At 35.6% G+C, this 19,171-nt stretch overlaps 1 protein-coding gene across 4 annotated transcripts in view; it reads left to right on the top strand.

Annotated features, from left to right (window-relative positions):
- Positions 1 to 19,171, top strand: part of LOC131592057 (calcium-dependent secretion activator 2-like) — a 283,092-nt gene that overhangs the window by 108,867 nt on the left and 155,054 nt on the right. For all 4 annotated transcript variants that reach the window (XM_058863314.1, XM_058863313.1, XM_058863312.1 and 1 more), the window contains exons 4-6: positions 7,797 to 7,877; positions 9,439 to 9,675; positions 13,716 to 13,837. In XM_058863314.1, coding sequence (XP_058719297.1) covers positions 7,797 to 7,877; positions 9,439 to 9,675; positions 13,716 to 13,837 — 440 coding nt within the window. The remainder of the gene's footprint in view (positions 1 to 7,796; positions 7,878 to 9,438; positions 9,676 to 13,715; positions 13,838 to 19,171) is intronic.

The following is a 19,171-nucleotide window of genomic DNA, read 5'->3' as shown; positions in this document are numbered from 1 at the left end:
CTTCAGTAATGGTAATATTAAGTAGAAGATGCATGTCACATGACATTTGGGACATACAATAAAGGCTAAGGTTGTCTGGCAAGGTTAATCAAGTTCACTTAGTAGAAGGTTTTTCACTACTTAGAATTTCTCTAAAAGGTTAATAGCAGTCAAGTAGGAAAGTTGATTGGTAGGGAAGCAGTCATTGACTGGAGTTGCATTGTACAGCTGCACATCAGGGTATTAAACTCTTTCTTGAGAGAGATTTCCTAATTAATACATGGTGTGTATTTAATTCTTCAAATGTCTTACTATTTGTGGTACATGTACTGAATAGAGTGGACTTCTGTGAGCTCTTCCCATTGTGTGCTTTGTGACAAGCTTGAATATTGTATATACTTTCTTTCATGTTTATTTTCAAGTCTTATTGTAGGTTTTACTTGGGATTTTGGTACTGGAAGTCTCTGAATAAAATTAATCATGAGAGACATTTTAACTAGTGTTGAAAACTCAAAACTGCATATACTTTATTTTCCAAACTTGAATGTAAGGAAAAGCCATATTAAATTCTCAGCTTTGATTATTTTGGAAGGAAACTGTTTAAGGGTCCATCCAGTGATTGATTTAAAAAAAAAAGTCTGTATTTTGAAATTGTATTATTTTCAGTGTTGTTTTTTGGCAAATTTGAATTATTTTTTAACTCATTTAATTAATTAATATAATCACGACTACATTTTGGGTTGGTTTTAATATTTTTATGACAACCATATTTTATAAATCACTATGTAGTAAGTTTAATGAATGAGTACAAGCGAGTAGTATAAGCGATATCTTACAAATCAATATGGGAATCAAATAAGCAGGTTCAGGACTTTATAAAAATATTTCAGAGAACAAAATATCTCACTATCTGAGATTGTACATAGGTTTTTTGAGCTTTTTAGGTAGTACCAAGCTTCTAAAACAGTTCTGAGTGAGGTCCTATATCTCATGTACACACTGAAGGTACTCAGGCACAGTTTTTGAAAACATTGATTTGATTGGATTTTATTTTTTTTATTCAGCTGAAGCCAGTATAGAGTATTTGACTGTTTACTGACCTTGCTCTTTACCTGCATTATTACTTGTTTTTAACAATATTTACACACTACAGAGAGTGATATGCTAATTGTTTTCTCTGTTCATCTAAAGACCTTCCATCCGAATTTCAATATTTACATGATTATAATATAAATGGTTCTGCTCACCTTCCCCCCCCCAAAAAAAACTGTCTATAAAAATTATCAGGCAGTAAGACTTTCGACTAAAACATTTTAGAAGATGTTTGAGATTTTTTGTGGACACTGTGTTGCCAGAAAACTGAGTGATCAGCTTGGCCAGTTGTCTGAGAGGCAGTCTGGTGCTCTACTACAGCAAAATCAATACAAAAAGCCTGTGAGGCCTGATGGTGCATTGGGAGAAGTTGTTTGAACAAAACCTAATATGGGTTTGGACCAGTGCAATTTTATAGGTCTACTTGCTGCAGAAAAATTGAAAGTAAAAATGGTTTCAGTGGGTGCTGAGTTTTATGATAAAATTTGCTGAAAACATGTCTACTGTATTCTACAAGAGAAATAATTTCAAAATTAGGTGCCTTTTTTCCCCTCTTTATTTTAACTGTTCGGATTTTCTCTCACTCAACATCCTTTCCTTTATGTTGCACTTGATTTTTTTTGTTGCACATATTCTAAAACAAAATTTTCTGAATATTTGCCAGAACTAGTGATTCTTGAGTGACTTGTGTATGTTGACTGGGAAAAGGAGTGAGTTGGGAAGAGCAAGATATAAGAAATGAGTTTTTAAAATTTGTGGTTTGCAGAGTTCTGGGAGAAATCCACAGGATTTCACTTTCACAGTCTGGGTCATTTGTCAGCATAGACATTTGCGTGATACATGATAGGGATTTTACGGCATGCAGAGAATATGACAGTTTTAAAAAAAAATTGTATTGATCTCTTTTATGAATCTTAATTAATCCTCTGTATAATCTATGGAAAAGGAAGAGAAAATATCTTAAAACTAAAGCTAAATGGCACAGCCTCCTCTGAAATAGAGGAGTGATGATATTTTCTTTACTTCTACAGCTGTGTCTTTCTTGCTGTGAAGCAGGAGGCAGGAGGTTTATCAAAAGGTCCAGCAGTAGCTTAAGAAAGCTCGACACATCCTGCCCTTTAATTAAATCTGGTTTTTACCTCCAGTATGATGTGGAAGAAATTTACTTCTATCACAGTCTTATCCTTCAGAAGTTTAATCCTCTTGAATTCATGTCCAAAAGTGATTGCAGTCATGAACTGGGTATGGCTGCTCTGTTTTGGCCTGACTTTAAATTTGTTTTTTTTTCCACTTTTCCCATATTTAGTTACTGATCTTGGTTCACAAACTGGGAAACTGTGGGAATCTCCACAGGCTGTTTGTGTTCAGTGCACAGTGGCTCCTTAGCATTGCAGACACCTTTATTCTTTTCCCAGGCTGCTCCTTTCAAGCAACTCTACCTGTGTAAAGATAAGCACGGGAAAAAATCCTGCAGGCCTGAGAGGTGCTCGGTCTGTCTGAAGCAAAACTCCTTTTTTTAGAGTCAGACATAAAAGTAGCAAGGACAGTGATCTGGAAACTGCCAGTATTTGAATCTACTACACCCCTTTCCCCCCTGCTGCTTTCTTGATTGACAATCAAACTTGAGTGCTGGGGCTTCCCTGTCCTCTTCCAGCCTTGCTTCTGGATGCCATTAGTTGCTTCCAGAAAACCATTTTTTCATTACTGTATTATCTTGCCAACTGAGGTCCATTCTCTTTGGTTTATGTTGAAAGTTTTTACCTTGGCTGTCTGGCAGTAGTCAGGGATGGACCCTGCAGGTTACTTCACAGGCACATCTGCAAGCAACCTTTCAGCTCAGCAGGGCTCAGACTTGGTTATAAGTGACAAAAGGTGGCTGTAAAGGAAAAACAAGCATTTCTGTCACACAGAGTGAAAAAATACTTTGGATTTCACCTTGCAGAAAGAAGAGCAAGTACTTAGATGTGTACCATCATTTTAGTCATCAAATGTAGAGAAATGCATAATGCTATGGGCATATATATGTAGTTTCATGTTGATGTTACTGTGGATTGGAAAGCTGCAGGGAAGTTAACGCAGCAGTAATAGTCACACGGCGGAGCTATCAGTGTGAACATTGTGAAGGTAAAGAACAATAACTTGCAGCAGTTCTGTATTCATCTATACACAAGCTGGTCTCATTTCTCAGGCGTAGGGTAAGTGGCTTTGTGTGTAGAGCAAGGTAGGTGTGTGCCGGGGGCTTTAGCACAGCACCTCATGGCAGCATTAGTACCTTTTTTACCCTAAGTTGCACATTAACCAGATTTGTTTCTAGTGTACATTTTTTCTTTTGGACTAAAATACACTGCTACATTACAGCCTTGTAATTTAAAAAGAGACAAAAATATTTGAATAGGAATCATAAAGTATGCTATCTTTTTCTGATCTGTTAAAATATAGAAACATTCATTTATTCAGATGTATTTCTGTTTTGTGATGTTCAGGCATACAAATTAAGCAACAGTTTGTCAAGTAAGTTAGCATGATGTTTCTGAATAGTAATTTTTAACTCTGATAGATGTACAGTCTTTCTTAAATGACCAGATAAACTAAGGAGCATTGACTTCATGTGGATTCCAGACAGAGGGCAGCACAACTTGATGTGTCTGAATGCAGTTTGATTTAGCCTCTGGCAGTGGCTGTTTGTAGCTTGACTACTGCAAAAGTGATTTTTCAAAGGTTTGTAATGTGACCAGAGTTGAGCTGATTTTCACAGTTGGGATCCTGCTAAATGTCAGATCCTTACTTCAAAGCAAGGTACTGCTTGAACTCTTTGACCAGATGGTCACCACTTTTCTTATTATGGGTAAAGCAGTGTATTGTCTATTGTCTATCATGGTCTCTTCAGAAGGAGGGACATGTTTTGGCTGAAATCATTAAAGCAGAAATTTGGAGCAGAAAAGTCTGTCTTTCAGAAATGAACACTTATATAAGCAACTGAAATCCTCTTAAAAGAATTGTTGGGAATCTTGCATTTTGAGGATGCTCCCACTCAATCTCTGATTGCCCTTTTCAGAGTGAGAAAAAATAAAGGCAGCTTCAAGCATTAAGGAATAAAAATATTTTTGAGTTAATAGCTTGATGTCTGATGGTTGTAAGTTTATTTTAGAAAGCTGTTTTAATGTAACACCAGTGAGAAAGAAAAAGCGATGATGATCTGTCACTTTTTTTTCAAAGTAACTTTTTATTCACCCAATTGTAGTTACTCATAAGTACTGATTTTTCTGATGAAGCTTTAAAAGTCATAATCATCTTTGCAGAAAGAAAACCTGTTTTACTCATTCTTTTACTCAGTTGGGAATGTTCCTACTGAATTAACTAGCCCTCAAAAGGGGAGTCAATGCCTTTGCCTAGGCTTTACAAGTTTTCCGTGCCCTAGATGTGTGGCATTTAGGGGAAACATTGGTTTGTTTTGTCAGGACTTCTAATGTATCTGATTTACTGAAAACAGGTCTCTGGTGTCTGCAGAGTGCTCTGTGGTGAGGTCCCCTGCTGCTAAAATACAAACTGGTTATGTGAGGTTTAAGTGACATGGGAAGCATCTCTAGTGTTGATGCAATCAGTGAATAGCTATGGTATGGTACAATTACTGGTGCAGCAAGCTGAAAAGCTTTTTGTTAAATGAAATTTCTATGTACCTCTTTTTCAATAATCTCTAATACTGTAATTTTTTAAAAGCATGACTTTAGGAGTGGGAAGCATTATGTGTGATGCCCATGTAAATGTGAATTGTTCTTAAAAAAAATCCAAACAAAACCGTTTTTATAAAGCCTCCATAATAAATCCTTTCAAATTAGTGGTTTCTTTTAACCAAGTTCCAATTGCAATACTGAGAATCTGAGTAGCTGTTCTGCACTGTTACATTTATATTAATTTCTATGCCGTGTCATGCTTTTTTTATTTAACAGTTTGAAAATTACTCCAGTGGTTTCATAGCTTGATATCCACAGATGTCTTGGGATGGATCTGATCCTCAAATACAGAATTAAGGAGAAGGGTACACTTGACGTTTATGGCTGTCACTTCTCCCCCCTCATGTGATGAGTTCTATCAAGTGTCTGCCTATGTAAAAAGTGGACCAAACTCAGAAATTCTGAATACCACTTACATTTCCAGAATTTTCTCAATCTTTCTGCTGTTTTCACATCATATTCTGTAGATAAATAAATTATTATTGAGTACACATTCATAACCACTTAAATGCATTGCTTGCAAAGTTGTTTTTTCATGTATTTTTTTGAGTTTAGAATAAAAACAAGTAGAATGACCTTGCATGGAATCAAGGTTACTGTTTTTCTGATTATAACTTCGTTTTGCATACTGCAAAAATAATCTTATCAACAGCTTTTCTTCTTATTGGGACAGATGTGAATGACCTACCAGTCATTATTACCTTGGCTCTGTTCTGTAGGTAAAGCAACCTTCTTTGCTTTTCACCTCTTCAGCTTCTTTACATACTTTACAAAACATACAAACAGCAAACTCATTGGAATTTATAAGTATTGCAGGAAGAAGACTGAAGTTTTAAAATAAGTAAGTAGGGAAATCACATTTTTTTCAAGTGCAGAGATGATGGAAAGCAATGCAGAGTTAAGGAAAAAAATGCTAAGATTTTCAAAAGTAGGTTACATATTCATTAACTTGAATGATCATGTTTTTAATAGAAAAATAGCCAAATAGCAGTCTTTAAGTACAATCTCTTCTTCAAATGAGTTAATAATGGAGGCAGTCATTTAAGTTGTGTATTGACACAGGGTAAGGTTTTAGCTTTATTTCATTCTCCTACACTCTCCTATTTTCAGAAATCAAAATTCAGTCATTGAAATTACCTTCAAGCAGTTATTTTCAAGCAATTTCTCGTCATGGGACATATTATTAAAATAATTTTGACCTTCTCTTAGCCGAAAAAGAAAAATGAAATAGTTTTTCATATTGGACAAGCTTTCATACTGAGAAAACAAAACTAATTACAAAAGTATATGTTTGTAATACAAAGGAAAATAGAAATATTATCAGTAACAAGTTCAATACGCAGTCTCTTCTTTTGATAAATAGAAGGATACAAACTTGGGAATTTTTTTTTTAATACTATAACTGTATTCTGAAATCTTAAAACATTTTCTTTCTTGAAGAAGTCTTGCCACTTATGCTCACAGTCAAGTTAGGAGGAGATTTATTGACAGGCTCAGTGGGAGAGCCCTTGTAGTCTGGCACATGATCCATCTTCTACTCTGGTATAAACTTGAGCCTCCTTTGGGGATGCCATCAGGTTTTGTTCTCTTTCTTTCTGGTAGCCTGGTTCAGTTTCTGCAAGGATCTTGTAAGATTGTGCCAGACTGCACAGGTGGCAGATTCCATGTTCTGTTATCACTTCTATACTAGCAGTGAAACACTTTTCATCCTGTTTCTAAATATGGTCAGATTTACATTAAGCACATTGCTCTAATAGACCTCTAAGTGCTGGATAGTGGATTTTTAATTTTTCTTTTTTGTTTCATTTTTTTAACTGGAATCCTAATTTGCATGAGTTCCCTGGTTTAAGAAGCAGTGGATTTAACTGAGGTGCATTGTAAAGGAGGTGGTCTTATATATTTGGCGTGATGCACTCAGACTAGCAGTCTTAGTGAAAAAAACACTGGAAAACCTTAGTTTAATGTAATGAACAATTTGCCAAACTAACTGCATGTTCACTAGCTGGAGATCTGATTTAATTAAAGAATCTGTTTTTGCCAGTTTTCATCTCTAATCATTTTAAGATTTTTTTTAGTCAAGACATATTTAGATATCCTTAAACCTTAGCTATATGCTAAATGCACTAGGGTCGTTTCAATATGTTACATGTCAGTGTTTAGCCCTAGGGACAGAGAGAGCTCTCCATAGCAGCTCTATCTTTGTCCTTGTTTGGCAGTTATTCAGGTAAGATGGCAAGATGTGCCATCTTTCCAGATGTGTCACTCTTTTTTCCTCATAACCAGCTGTGCAGGTCCATGCATTGAGCTGAAGCCCCACTTCACCTCCCCTCCCCTCCACTGCCCTAAAAAAGTAAACAGGTGAAAAATGAGTTGGGGAGTCTCATTCCTGTGAGGCCCAACTGTTCTGTTGAGTTGAAGAGATGTGTCCTTGATAGAAGTCATACTTTTAATCCTGACTTTTCTGTAGGTATGAAAATATTGGCAGTTCACAAACTGGGTATGCCTTGCTGTGAACAGTTGGGCAATACTGGGAGAAAAGAGCTTTGTAAGTGAAATAATATCATTCCTAGAAGGCATAGTCACACAGTTTTCTTCCATATACCTATATATGCCTATACAGGAACTCATGGCACCAAAGAGCAAATTTCCTTGCAGACATTTTCTAAGCAAATCTGTCATTCCATTTTGCTGATTCATGGAGAAATTGTTTTAGCTGCAATTTTTATAAAGCCATAATACTTCTTCTGTATAGCCTGAGTATTAAAAATGCAAGGGAGCACTGGTTACCCTTCAGAAACCCTGATTTCTCTGACTATATGGTGGCCATTATATTTCTTTCGTCTTGATGGGCCTCAAAGCTGAGTATTTGCTTAGTATTTCACTGGTTTTAAGATGAGAATTATTTTTTCTTGTTTTTTAAGCTACATAGCTTGCTGTAAATTTAAAATATAGTGCATTTCTCACAGTTGGATTTATTTTTGTTCTCTGTCCAAGTTGGATAATGGAGATGAGCAAGCAGCGCAGATAAGGCGTGAGCTAGATGGACGACTACAACTGGCAGAACAAATGGCAAGGGTAAGTCATTGCTTTCTTGTAGCAAAAACATATAAAATAAAAACATATCTTTTTATGAGATTGAGTGAGATTATCCATAATCTGTATTTCCTGTTTCTGATTCTAAAATTAAGCAGAAGAACGTTTGAAAACAATCAGGTGCGTTTCTTTCTGCTCTGAAGAATGTCTGACAACTGGGGTAGGGAGAAAGCAAAACCTGGTTTTGGAAAGGCATATCCTGTGTGATCCAACATTTCCTTCAACAGCAAGTCCAATTTTCCTCATTTTTTTACATTGGATGGAAAAAGCATCTTAGCAAGCAGAAAGATCTTTTAGGAGCACAGTAACAGTCTGTTTTATTTGTCTTCTGTGTGGGCATGTTATTATTTGAATGATCCTCACAGGATATAGTACAGTTTGAAAAACACTACTAAGGGTTTGAGGTTTTTTGCTAGACAACCCTGAGCTTTGGCCTGTTTGTTTAGTCTCTAATTATAAATCACTTGGGTTTTTTTAGGGGCTTTTTAATATGTCATTTACTGGCTTTGTCATGCTGTGATGAACCAGTCCACACAAATTGATGCAGGAATTTTTGGTCACTTTGCTTGGTCTTTGTTATTGAAACAAAATCAACTGTAAAGGTTTTAATATAAAACATTTTATGATAGGTCTTATAACAATAAAAATTGTCTGTTTCCAGAGCAAGGTGCCTGTCTTTGCAGACAGTATACTGGGATTGGTGTTTGTTTCTCATTTATATATAAAGCATATATTTTAGAATAATTTGTGGTTTTGTTTAATTTTGAATCACAGTCTCCTAAGAATCCAGAATTCAATATTTGGAGAAACTGTGCATAAAATTAGCTCTATATGAGTTGATATATGTACTATATGTCTATTATATGCTTCTTCTTTGTGTTTATTGTTATAAACACAATATTTAAATACTATTGTCTAACTTCTAGAGGAAAAAATTTGATTTTTAAATAATCTCTTAAGTTAAGGGAGAGATTATTATTTAAAATAAACCAGTGCACAGTAAGTAAACATTATTTTCAAAATGAATGACCCGTTATTAAAACTAAAGGTAAACAATGAGAGGAATTTCTTGTCATGGTTGTAATTTATTAGCTTTATGTTAGAAGCATGAATGTGATTGACTTATTTTTGGTAGCATGGGAAATAGGTGAAGTAACAAAACTGCTAGTGGACAGGTAATTTTATAAATGTCATTTTATGAAATACTGAATGTAACATTAAAGGTGTATTATTAATTACTATTCTTAAAACACCTGTAAGTAGAAATTCCTAATGTGTGGTTCTTCAACTTGGGTTTATGGTTAAATGATTTAGGGAGAAAGTACAAGGTTCCATTTTTACCTTATTTCTTCTTTCCAAAATTAACTGTACTGTATTTATGGGCCTTTCAATCACTGTTTTGAAGACATAAAAATAGATACTGAAATTATGACTTATATTTTTATTTATTGTCTCTTAACTGAAAGCAAGTCAGCAAATTAACGTGATCAATAATGTGGGATTTTTTTTTTTCTGCTCTAACTTTTAAAATATATTTTCCAAGGAAAGAAAATTCCCAAAATTTGTAACAAGAGAAATGGAGAACATGTACATAGAAGAGTTACGGTCTTCAGTGAATTTGCTGATGGCAAATTTGGAAAGTCTGCCCGTGTCTAAAGGTGGGCCAGAATTCAAACTGCAGAAGTTAAAGCGATCACAGAATTCTGCATTCTTGGACATAGGAGATGAAAATGAAGTTCAGCTGTCAAAGTCTGATGTGGTTCTCTCCTTCACATTAGAGGTAATCACAAATTTCACAGAAAATTTGTTAATGGTTTAAAATCGGGAGGATATCAGCGTTGATACTCTTTTGATGTTAGTCCTTTCTTGGTAATTTTAAAATGTTCTGTTAAAGAAGTAAATTATGCTTTTTCTCTTTGGTAATTAGAATTTAGATTACAGCTGTATGGTACATTTTCCTCTAGCAGCAGTAGTTGCATTTGGGCCAACACACTAGTGTGGGAAGTTGAATCTCCCACACAAATGTAACTTAAAATAAATTCCAGTTTATTTAATAGCTAAGTATAATTTTAAATATTATAATGAAACACTGTTATAATCAGGAATGCATTCACAGAATTTTATGAACAAATCGAATTTTCTCACTAGAAGGATTTAGAGCAAACACAGTGATTTTTCTTTTCTCTGGTGATCATAGCAGTTTTTTATAAATTTCTGCATTTTCCTCAGGAATCTGTCTTGTGTTTTCTGAGATTATGCAGGAACTCTGGGATGTGGTGCTAATCTATATAGATCTCAATTTACTTCAAGGGGAAGCCACAAATACATTTGGTTATTTAAACAATTCTGATGACAGAATAGAATCATAGAATGGTTTGCATTGGAAGGAACCTTAAAGATCATCTAATTCCAAACCCCCTGCCATGGCCATCTTCCACTAGACATGATTGATTAAATCCCCTCTAACCTGGACTCATAACTCATGTCCAATTCTGCAAATGTGCATGCCAAGAAATGCTTATCTCGCTTTCAATAATAATAGAATCAAAACATTACCACAGTGTGCATTGTGTATTTGTTGGTCAGCAGGTGCCACACTTGTGTTATGCACTTGAAGTGGCTTTAGCTTATTTAAGACAGCAGGTAATGTTACACAATAAATATTTCAATTGTTAATGAGTTCAAAAGAAATAAAAATTGTTTATCTTTTAATTTTATTTTTTTCTCAAGTGAAACAAGCATTTTTTTTTTCATGTGTTGAAAAGTTAGGTAATTTTTTTCCAAGTCATCATTAAAGATACAGAATAAAAAACATCAAATGTGGACAATGAAGAAGTTTTAATTCTTTTTATAAAAGAGAAAGTACTTATCCCACTATGTGCAATTTTAATATTGCTAACTAATAAGGTAAAAGCCCAACAATCAGCTTTCAAAGAGTAGTAAGACCCATCATTCTATGTGCCAAAAGTTTAGTTCATCAAGCGTGTAAAACCGGAGTCCAGTCCTTAGTGTTGAAGCGTAGGAGAAGATGAAGTATTTATAACTCCTGTGCTGGATCCCGAGTGTCTCCATCATGTGTGCCATGTCTGCCTCAAGGGGAATACCAAGCCTGGAACGCTCCATAAATATACAAGAGTAGTTCTGAATAATCTAAAAAGTACCAAAAAAAGTTTGGCAATAATATTTCTGGTCTTCAAAGTTTGAAACAAAGATGAAATGAAAAACGACAGGAGGTATAATTTCTGGTAAATTTATAACAGCTTTGCTTTGTTTATAGCCTCTCTGCTCTTCCACCAGATATGTAGAATATTAGGTCTGGTGAACTAAGTTCTTTTTTCCTTTTTCCCTATCAGCAAGAAAGAGATTGCTGCAAGATAACTAATCTACAGTTCATGCTGTGCATGGCAAAGAATTAAAGTATTACTGTACATGTGATAGTTTTTAGTAGGGCAGATTTTCATTGTAGCCATGATAGTAATCACATAAGTTGACTCTCTTTCCAAACAATATGTGTGTACTTTGCTCTTGAGAATCCAAATCTCAGAATATATAAGGGCAGAAGGAAAAAGTTTAATTGATATTAATGAAGACTGAAATATGGAAGATGTGGCCTTTTTCTGTGCAAATGACCAAATAAGAAATGCTGATTGCATTTCCTAGAAGACAGAGTACTTCCTGTTTTGAAAATGTGAGGACAAATGTACACAATTTCACATGTCTTGAATAACACATAAACACATCTATGTTGCATCTTGTGTGGGGACTCAGTTGCAGGGTAACCAGCAGAATGCCTGTTGAGGGCTGCTGAACTAGCACATGAATGAATAGGAAATCTACATCATGTAGGACAGAGTGGAAGAACCCCAAAATTTCTAGATGAGGGGTAAAGTGGCCAGGGTTCTTGCTGTCACTGTGCATTGTTATTATAAATTGTAGAACTTGCTAGTAATATTAAGTGTTCTAGTGGGAGTAAACCTTACTAAGGTCAGACGCATTCCTGAGCATCACTACAAGCAACAGACATTGTTTTTACAAGTTATTTCCTTAAATATCTTGTTTGTAGAAATTTAGAATAAAATTTTAAAAAGACATAGTAGTAGAAGACTTATTTATACTCTTCAGCTGTTAGACAGTTAAAAAATAGAAAAGCATTTAGGAGGCTGTTTATCAGCTAATGAGCTAATACATCCAGTAGTGACAGTTGCCTGTGGAAGGAATGGAAGACAACTTTTTTTCCAGTGCTGGAATCCAGAATTGTTACCAAAGAAAAATGTACTGTGCAGTTAAGTTGGAAACTCAGGAAAAGAGGTGTCAACATAAAAATGAGTAAACATGAAGTCAGTATTTAGCAAGGACATATATTTGGTATGTGGAAAGACCATATAGGCAGTATAACCTAGAAGGATCTTTAATGCTGTCTAATTACTTGAATTCCTGAACAATAGATGAAAAAGAGGGATGACTTGATCATTCTCCCTGAATTGCTATTATTATTTATAAATTGTAATAGGCAGTATTGATAATTTATGGGTAATGTAAAAATGGTCTAAATGATCAGTGACTGTCATCCCACTGTAATATTTACAGACTAGAAATTTTGTGAGATATATAACTATTACTAATGTTCTGGGAGTTTTAAAGTACAAAGGATTTTGTAGCTGGGGTGAAGTCTGGTTTAATTTACTTGAATTGGAACAAAGTGGCACACATGCAAGGAAGTTTAATAACAACAATTCTAGTAGTTGCTTGCTGACTTAAGAAACCAATTGCCCCAAATGAGACCAAAAGAAGTCATTACTTCTGGCACTTTTGAAAAAAATTAAACAAATGTTGGTTTACATGTAAGGTTCAGTTGAGGGCAACTTCTCTTGATAGAGTACATTTTTCCAAGTTTCTTTGCATGGGCCCAAAGGGAACTGGCAAGAAAAGCAGCTTTTCCAAAGAGAGCAGGGGAACCTGACTGTCTTCTCAAGTCCTCTGAATTAGAAACATCTGAAATGCAAAAAATTCCACTAAGTTCACACTGTGACAAGATTTATAGAAGGCAGAGAGCATTTAAAGTAGAGCTGCATTTGGCTTTTCTGAGTTAGTGTAGTGTAGTCTAGAGGAGGTGAAAATCTGTAAGATCTGCCAAGCTCATGATTTCCCTGGTGAGGAAAACTTGCAGGACACAGCTGGTAGCAGTGGCTTTTTCTGTTTCTCTTCTCCCTCTTCCCCATACGCATACGGAACCTGACTGCAAGTACTGCGCTGGGAGAAGGAAAGGATGTGCATAGTGGGGAAAAAAATTACAGGAGCTGATACCAGGGCTCTGACCTGCCTCTTGCTTGGCACAACACCAGAGCTTTTCTGAAGTTCAAGGGCTGCAACCTCCAGAGACACAGCACCATAATTTACCTTTCTATGTATGATCAATGTACTTACTTGTTTACCAACAGACTTAGTAACCTGTTTGTTCTATAAAAATAGTCACTTAGATGACTGATTAAAAGTTACAGTTTCTCATGTATAAAGATTGAGAATTCTATTCGGACATTAGTCTCAAATTGCACTATTGGTTTTTAAATTATGATTGGAGTGAGTTTTTGGTCACTGTCCAAGTAGAAACAAAGGAAAAATTTCAATTCATTCTAGATGTTGTTGAAAGTGGAAAAAGAAGGTAAAACCAAAACTCTCCTCTGTCTTAATGTTTGAATGGACTTTGGAATTTGGGGGATTTTTCCTTTTTTTTTTTTTTTAATCTTCGTAGAGCATAGTGCTGCAGTAATTGTGCCGTGTAATTTTTTTTGAAGGATAAACTATTCTCTTTCTCTTCCTCAGATTGTTATAATGGAGGTACAAGGTTTAAAGTCAGTTGCTCCCAATCGGATTGTCTACTGCACCATGGAAGTGGAGGGGGGTGAAAAGCTTCAGACAGACCAAGCAGAAGCTTCCAGGCCACAGTAAGCCACTCTGCTCTTGCTGCATCACTTTTCTGTCTTGGGAGAACTTGTCTGATTTTCTTTACAATTTTTACAATTAGTTTAGTGCTAGGTTATGTGAATTTTTTCTTGACTAGTTATCTTGAATTCTTTCTGAGAAGTTAAAATACAAATAATACTTACTTAGTGTGAAGTGAGTACAAAGTGTGGATGCTGTCCAAATGAAAGCCATTGAATGTACAGGTGAAGAAAAGAACTAGAGACTGCATCCTCCAAAAATACAAACTTCTTGATAGGTGTTAGCCTGGGGTGATTTTACGTATTCTAGGTTAATGTGCAGGTGGCCTTGTGGTGTGTAACTTGTGCAGTCGGAGGGAAATCAATACTCAGTAATCAATCTTGGCAAAGCTTGCTCACCTGCTGAGCCCATTTCATTTTAAATTATAGGATCCACTTCTTTCAATTAATATTTGATGGAGGCAGTCAGCAAACTGACTTGGAGGGGGATAACATCATGCCATGTGTAGTTGAACCAGTTAGTGTAGCAGAGAGTAAGAAATTAAATTGGTTGATTCGTTTGACCTACACACTGTCTTCAGACACTTTTCACTCTGTTAAAATGTCATTTGGAATCTTTTGTAGATAACTTTCCAGACAGTATGTTGGGGTTTTACTGGCACCATAGTGTGCCGTGTGAAAGACAATTTAAAAATTGCAGTTGTTACAATATCGGATAAAACATCTCTCTGGAACTGGGATGGTAGTTTCTTTTCCATTTGGACCACAAAGACAGAATTCTTTAGGCAAAACTAGAAGCACAATTTGTCTGTCTTTTCTATGGTTGGGAGTAGAAAATCTAATTTGATGGACTTTCTTCTAGTTGTGGCAACTTACCTTGGCAAATAAGCTAGCAGCATATTCAAACAGCTTTGCAGAACTCTGAGTATGTGGGACAAGATGTAAAATTAATTTGTCACACTTCCTGGCTGTGTTCCTTCTCCAGGGTATTGGAATGCTTATTCTCATCATTTCCATGTACTACGCGAGGGCCTTCTAAAATAAACGTTAATAAAAAAGACACACAGATGTACACACTGAAGCAAGGTTGTAAGTGGGTATTCAACATAATCTGCTTATTTTTTGACCTTTTGGGGTGTTTTCTGGTGGTTCAGGGTCCCATGAGACCCACTAGGCTTTTTCATGGAGGGCACATCTCCAAACTGTCCTTTGTCTTGCGATTGCTCTCATATTGTTCCCTGTGACACGTGCCTACAGCCTTTGCTCACTGACACAGCCAAGGTTCTTGTTTCTTCTGAACATTTTGGGTCTGTTTTAAATGCTTGGTTAATCTCTGATGTCATTGATATGAGTCTTTAAATCACCTTGAGTACACAAGTTTTTGAATTTTGGACGTGTTTATCTTCCTTTCAGAAAACAGTCTGTGGATGTTAAAGATGTGAAGTCTGTTTTGTTTTCTCTAGCTATTTCCAGATCTAGTGAACAAAACATTCTAGGGATGGTTCACAATCAGTTCATGGCTTATTTATTTCTTGCTGCAGGTTTAGGTAAAGGTTGTAAAATCAATCAGAAGTATATAGAAGCATCAAGTAAAAATTACCAGGAGATTAATTGATTTTCCTACTTGTAAAAATGGAAGCTTTGTGAAAAGGAAGTTCCAGAAAAAATGGAATCAATACAAGAACAACTGAAGTGTTTCTAGGAAATGGTGTCATGTTGCTTGTCTGCTCTAAGCTTGCAAATTGATTTAATGAACTTCAGGTTCAAAAGGTATGAGTTGATTGAATATAGGAGAAAGACAGATCATGGGCTATTCCATCTAAATGATGTTGTACAAACCAAAGTCATATGGATTTGTTTGGAAAAAATTACATATCTTTAGAAGATGAATTTTTGAGAAATGCCCTGAACTGTAGTCTGGAAGCACATGAATGGGATTTACTGGTGCTGTTGGCCTGCTGTCCTGTAAAACAGTGTAACTTAAAGAGGCAAGGATTATACAGCTCTGAAAAGTATCTAGTTCCTGTGCTCCTCTGAGTTGTGCTCTTTTCCATTTCTGGCAAAAGTGATTAGGAGACATTGGCATGCAGTATGATTATGAGTATTTAGAGACATAGCTTTTGAGCACAGATAGAGACCTCATTTGAGGCAACGGGGGAGGATATTAAATTAGACAAGCATGAAATTAGCAAATTATGAGCAAACAGTAAGAAGACAGAGGAAGCTGCCTATGGAAAGGGACATGCTTTCTTCCATAGTTTAGTTTTTCTGTTAGAGCCAAATCAGGTTTTCTTGGCAGTAGCAATATTGCTTTTATTGATTAGTGGTAGAGGCAACTGAGAGGGCTTAGAAGAGTTTAATCAGAAAGTGCACTGGTGGAAGAGAGCTGGTGGGGAAGCACAGACCATCTCTTTCCTGATACAAAAAAACAGCTGTCAGATGCCTGAGGCTGCTGTCTGCCTGCATTGCCTGATGCTGGAGCTGGCTTCTTACTGGTATAATTTTTGGTACTGTCTTTCTGATATGAAGGAAAAGTATCACTGAGGCTGAAGGAGACCGTAACTTCAGATTTCATGTAGGATGTGAAGCTAGAAAAGGGTAGCAAAGCTCTCATACTAAGCATAGAATGAGACAGGGATAAAAAGGGAATGATTACCACCAGCCTGCTGTGGGAGACTGTTGGCAGGAGCCCCAGATCATGTGCTTGTCACACACATTTTTCTGTAGCCAGTTTATCGTTTTGAACTGGTAGCTACATTCGTGGAAAAAAACCCAAACAAACAAACAAACAAAAAAACAGTATAAATAATTATTTATGCCTACTTTTTTCATCTGTGAAACATGAGTGTATGCAGTGCAATGCTTCCACTCAGCCAGAAAATTCAAAAGCTTTGACAGTGAAAAGGATAAAATAAGATTCTAAGATGAATGTTTCAAAATGCTGCTGCAAGCCAGTGTGGTCTTAGAGGAGAGATTAATGGAAATATGAGTCAAGTGCACACTTAAGTCACAATTTATCCACTATTCCAAAATGCTGAATATTTTCTCACGTATTTTTATACATATATTTAAGTGTTCCTCTGAATCCATGAGTGCCACCTTAAGAGTAATACAAAAACTAGAAACAGTATTTGTTCTTGGAGGGAAGATGCCTGATTAAAGTCCTTGGAATTAGAGCAGAGTTTTCACCAGTAATAAATATTTTCTGGTTTGTTAATGCATTTGACTCTTGCTTTCTCTCTTTGAATAATAACTTTGTGAGTTTATGCTTAAGTGCTTCATTTTCTTCTTTAGCAAGCTAAATGAAATACTGTTTATATGTACTTAATGAGTTAATGGTCATTCTAAAATGCAAATGTTGTAGAATAATGTAGTTTTACTGAACTTATGTCTTGAACAGTTTTACAAGCAGATCAGTTACACAGCTTCAGATGCAAACCCTATAAAATTTTTATAACTGTGAAATATTTCTGCATTCCTTCCAACTGTTTCCTGCCTTTTAGCCCTGCTGAAAATCCCTCAACATAGCCTATGTATGACCTTTTCTACCAGAGATCAGTAAGCAGAGCCCTCAGAGGGCCCTTTTTGTTGTGTGAAGCTTTGCATAGCTTTGTTGCTGTGATGCCACAGGGGGTCATCTGCAGAAATCCAGTGCTAATTTCATTTTTCAGACATTACTGAAGTGGCCTTGTTTTTAATCTTGTGGAGCCTGGTATCCACATTTCTTTCTTATCCTTGATTTTTACTCATTCTGAATATTAAATAATATGATTTCTTGGAAGCATCATGTTTTAGGCACGTAAAATCTTGTCTAAAAATAAAAGATGGGAACATACTATCATTTAGTACTACACTTGACATTTTCTTGTCACCTACTGAGACAATAAAATAGGGTCTCATCTTGATGATGAAAAAACTTTAATAGAGGATATTCTTCATGTGAACAAGACATATATGATCATCCTATTTTACTGCCTGTGATTGTAGAATCTTATTAAAAGGGCTATTATATGTTAGAAGTATGTGAAGAATGCATGATTAAATCTGACTAGAGGAAGCAGGGAACCTTGGTCAGTGCTGCACAAATTAAGTAAATGCTGCTTACATTATTTTTATGCCATATTCTATCGTCATTAATTCCATAAAGTATTTGAAGTATGAGAACTTGTGCAAACATTAACTAGAGATTGCATAGAAAAACTTCCATAGAGCAGTTAAAAAAAAAAAAAGGCCTAGTTTCTGAAATTTAAAACTTTCTTAAATGGCATGTTTGCTCATAAAAATTATAACACTTTTTTAATATGATGTTTTGAGGATGATAATATTTGACAATCATGTTCCAGACATCGGAAAGTTTGCTTTCTTCATCTTAACTGTAGTCCCTGCAACTGTATAATTATTATTTTTTTAATTAAGGGAAACAAGGGGACAATAACACTTAAACTGTCACCTAACTTGTGGTTGACAACACAGATATACAGTGTGTATGGAATGAGAAAGAAAAAGGGGGTTCAGAATAAAACACACCAATTGGTCTTATGCCAACTGGAATACTGACATTTTCTGATTTGATTCTTGGTTCTTTCTTGATAGACTCTGCAGGCTCAGGTAGGTCAGCCTAGTTTGTGATGTTTTCCCACATTTTCAGAATGACATGACAACATCTACCTGCTTCATCAAAGTACTGTGAGTTTATCAATGTTTCTACAGCATTTTGAAGGTTAAAGTGTCACAGAAATACAAAATAACATGAAGTAAATTGGAGTTGCAACTTTTAACAGTGTTGTGATGGATTCATAATCAACTCTTTCAAGGAAAAAGTGAAATAAATATGCATATAGAAATTTCAAGAGCGTAAATGACCAAGCCTTGCCCTTGTGCCCATCACCAGTCTCTAGATGGGTTTGAACCTTGGCGGGAAACAGGAGGTTTCTCTCATGAATTGTTTACTTAATATGTACCAGTGTTTGCCATGCCTGGCAGTGTGTCAGTGTAGATACATACCCATTAAAATGTTCACCCTGGCTTGTCTTGGTTGCCTGTACTGAAAGTGAGATGGGAAAGCAAGACTAATAATTTATTCATACTGTTTTATGTTTGTAATGACAATACTTGTCATAATAGCATTCTCTACTGTTAGAGTGCACTTTTCTTCTTTTCAGTGTAGGAAGCCTAAATTAGTGTTTTTACTAAGGTGCCTATAATGCATTGAACCCCTCTTCTGGTTTGCCTTTCTGGTTTCTATTAGATTATTTTTTGGTTTGAAAGAAAAACTAATCACAGTTTTACTGTGATTTTTTTATAAGTAATTTTTTCATATAATATTTTATTCATATT

Source organism: Poecile atricapillus, chromosome W (genome assembly GCF_030490865.1).
Source record: "Poecile atricapillus isolate bPoeAtr1 chromosome W, bPoeAtr1.hap1, whole genome shotgun sequence".
NCBI lineage: Eukaryota > Metazoa > Chordata > Aves > Passeriformes > Paridae > Poecile > Poecile atricapillus.
This window is presented reverse-complemented; position numbering and strand designations above follow the sequence as displayed.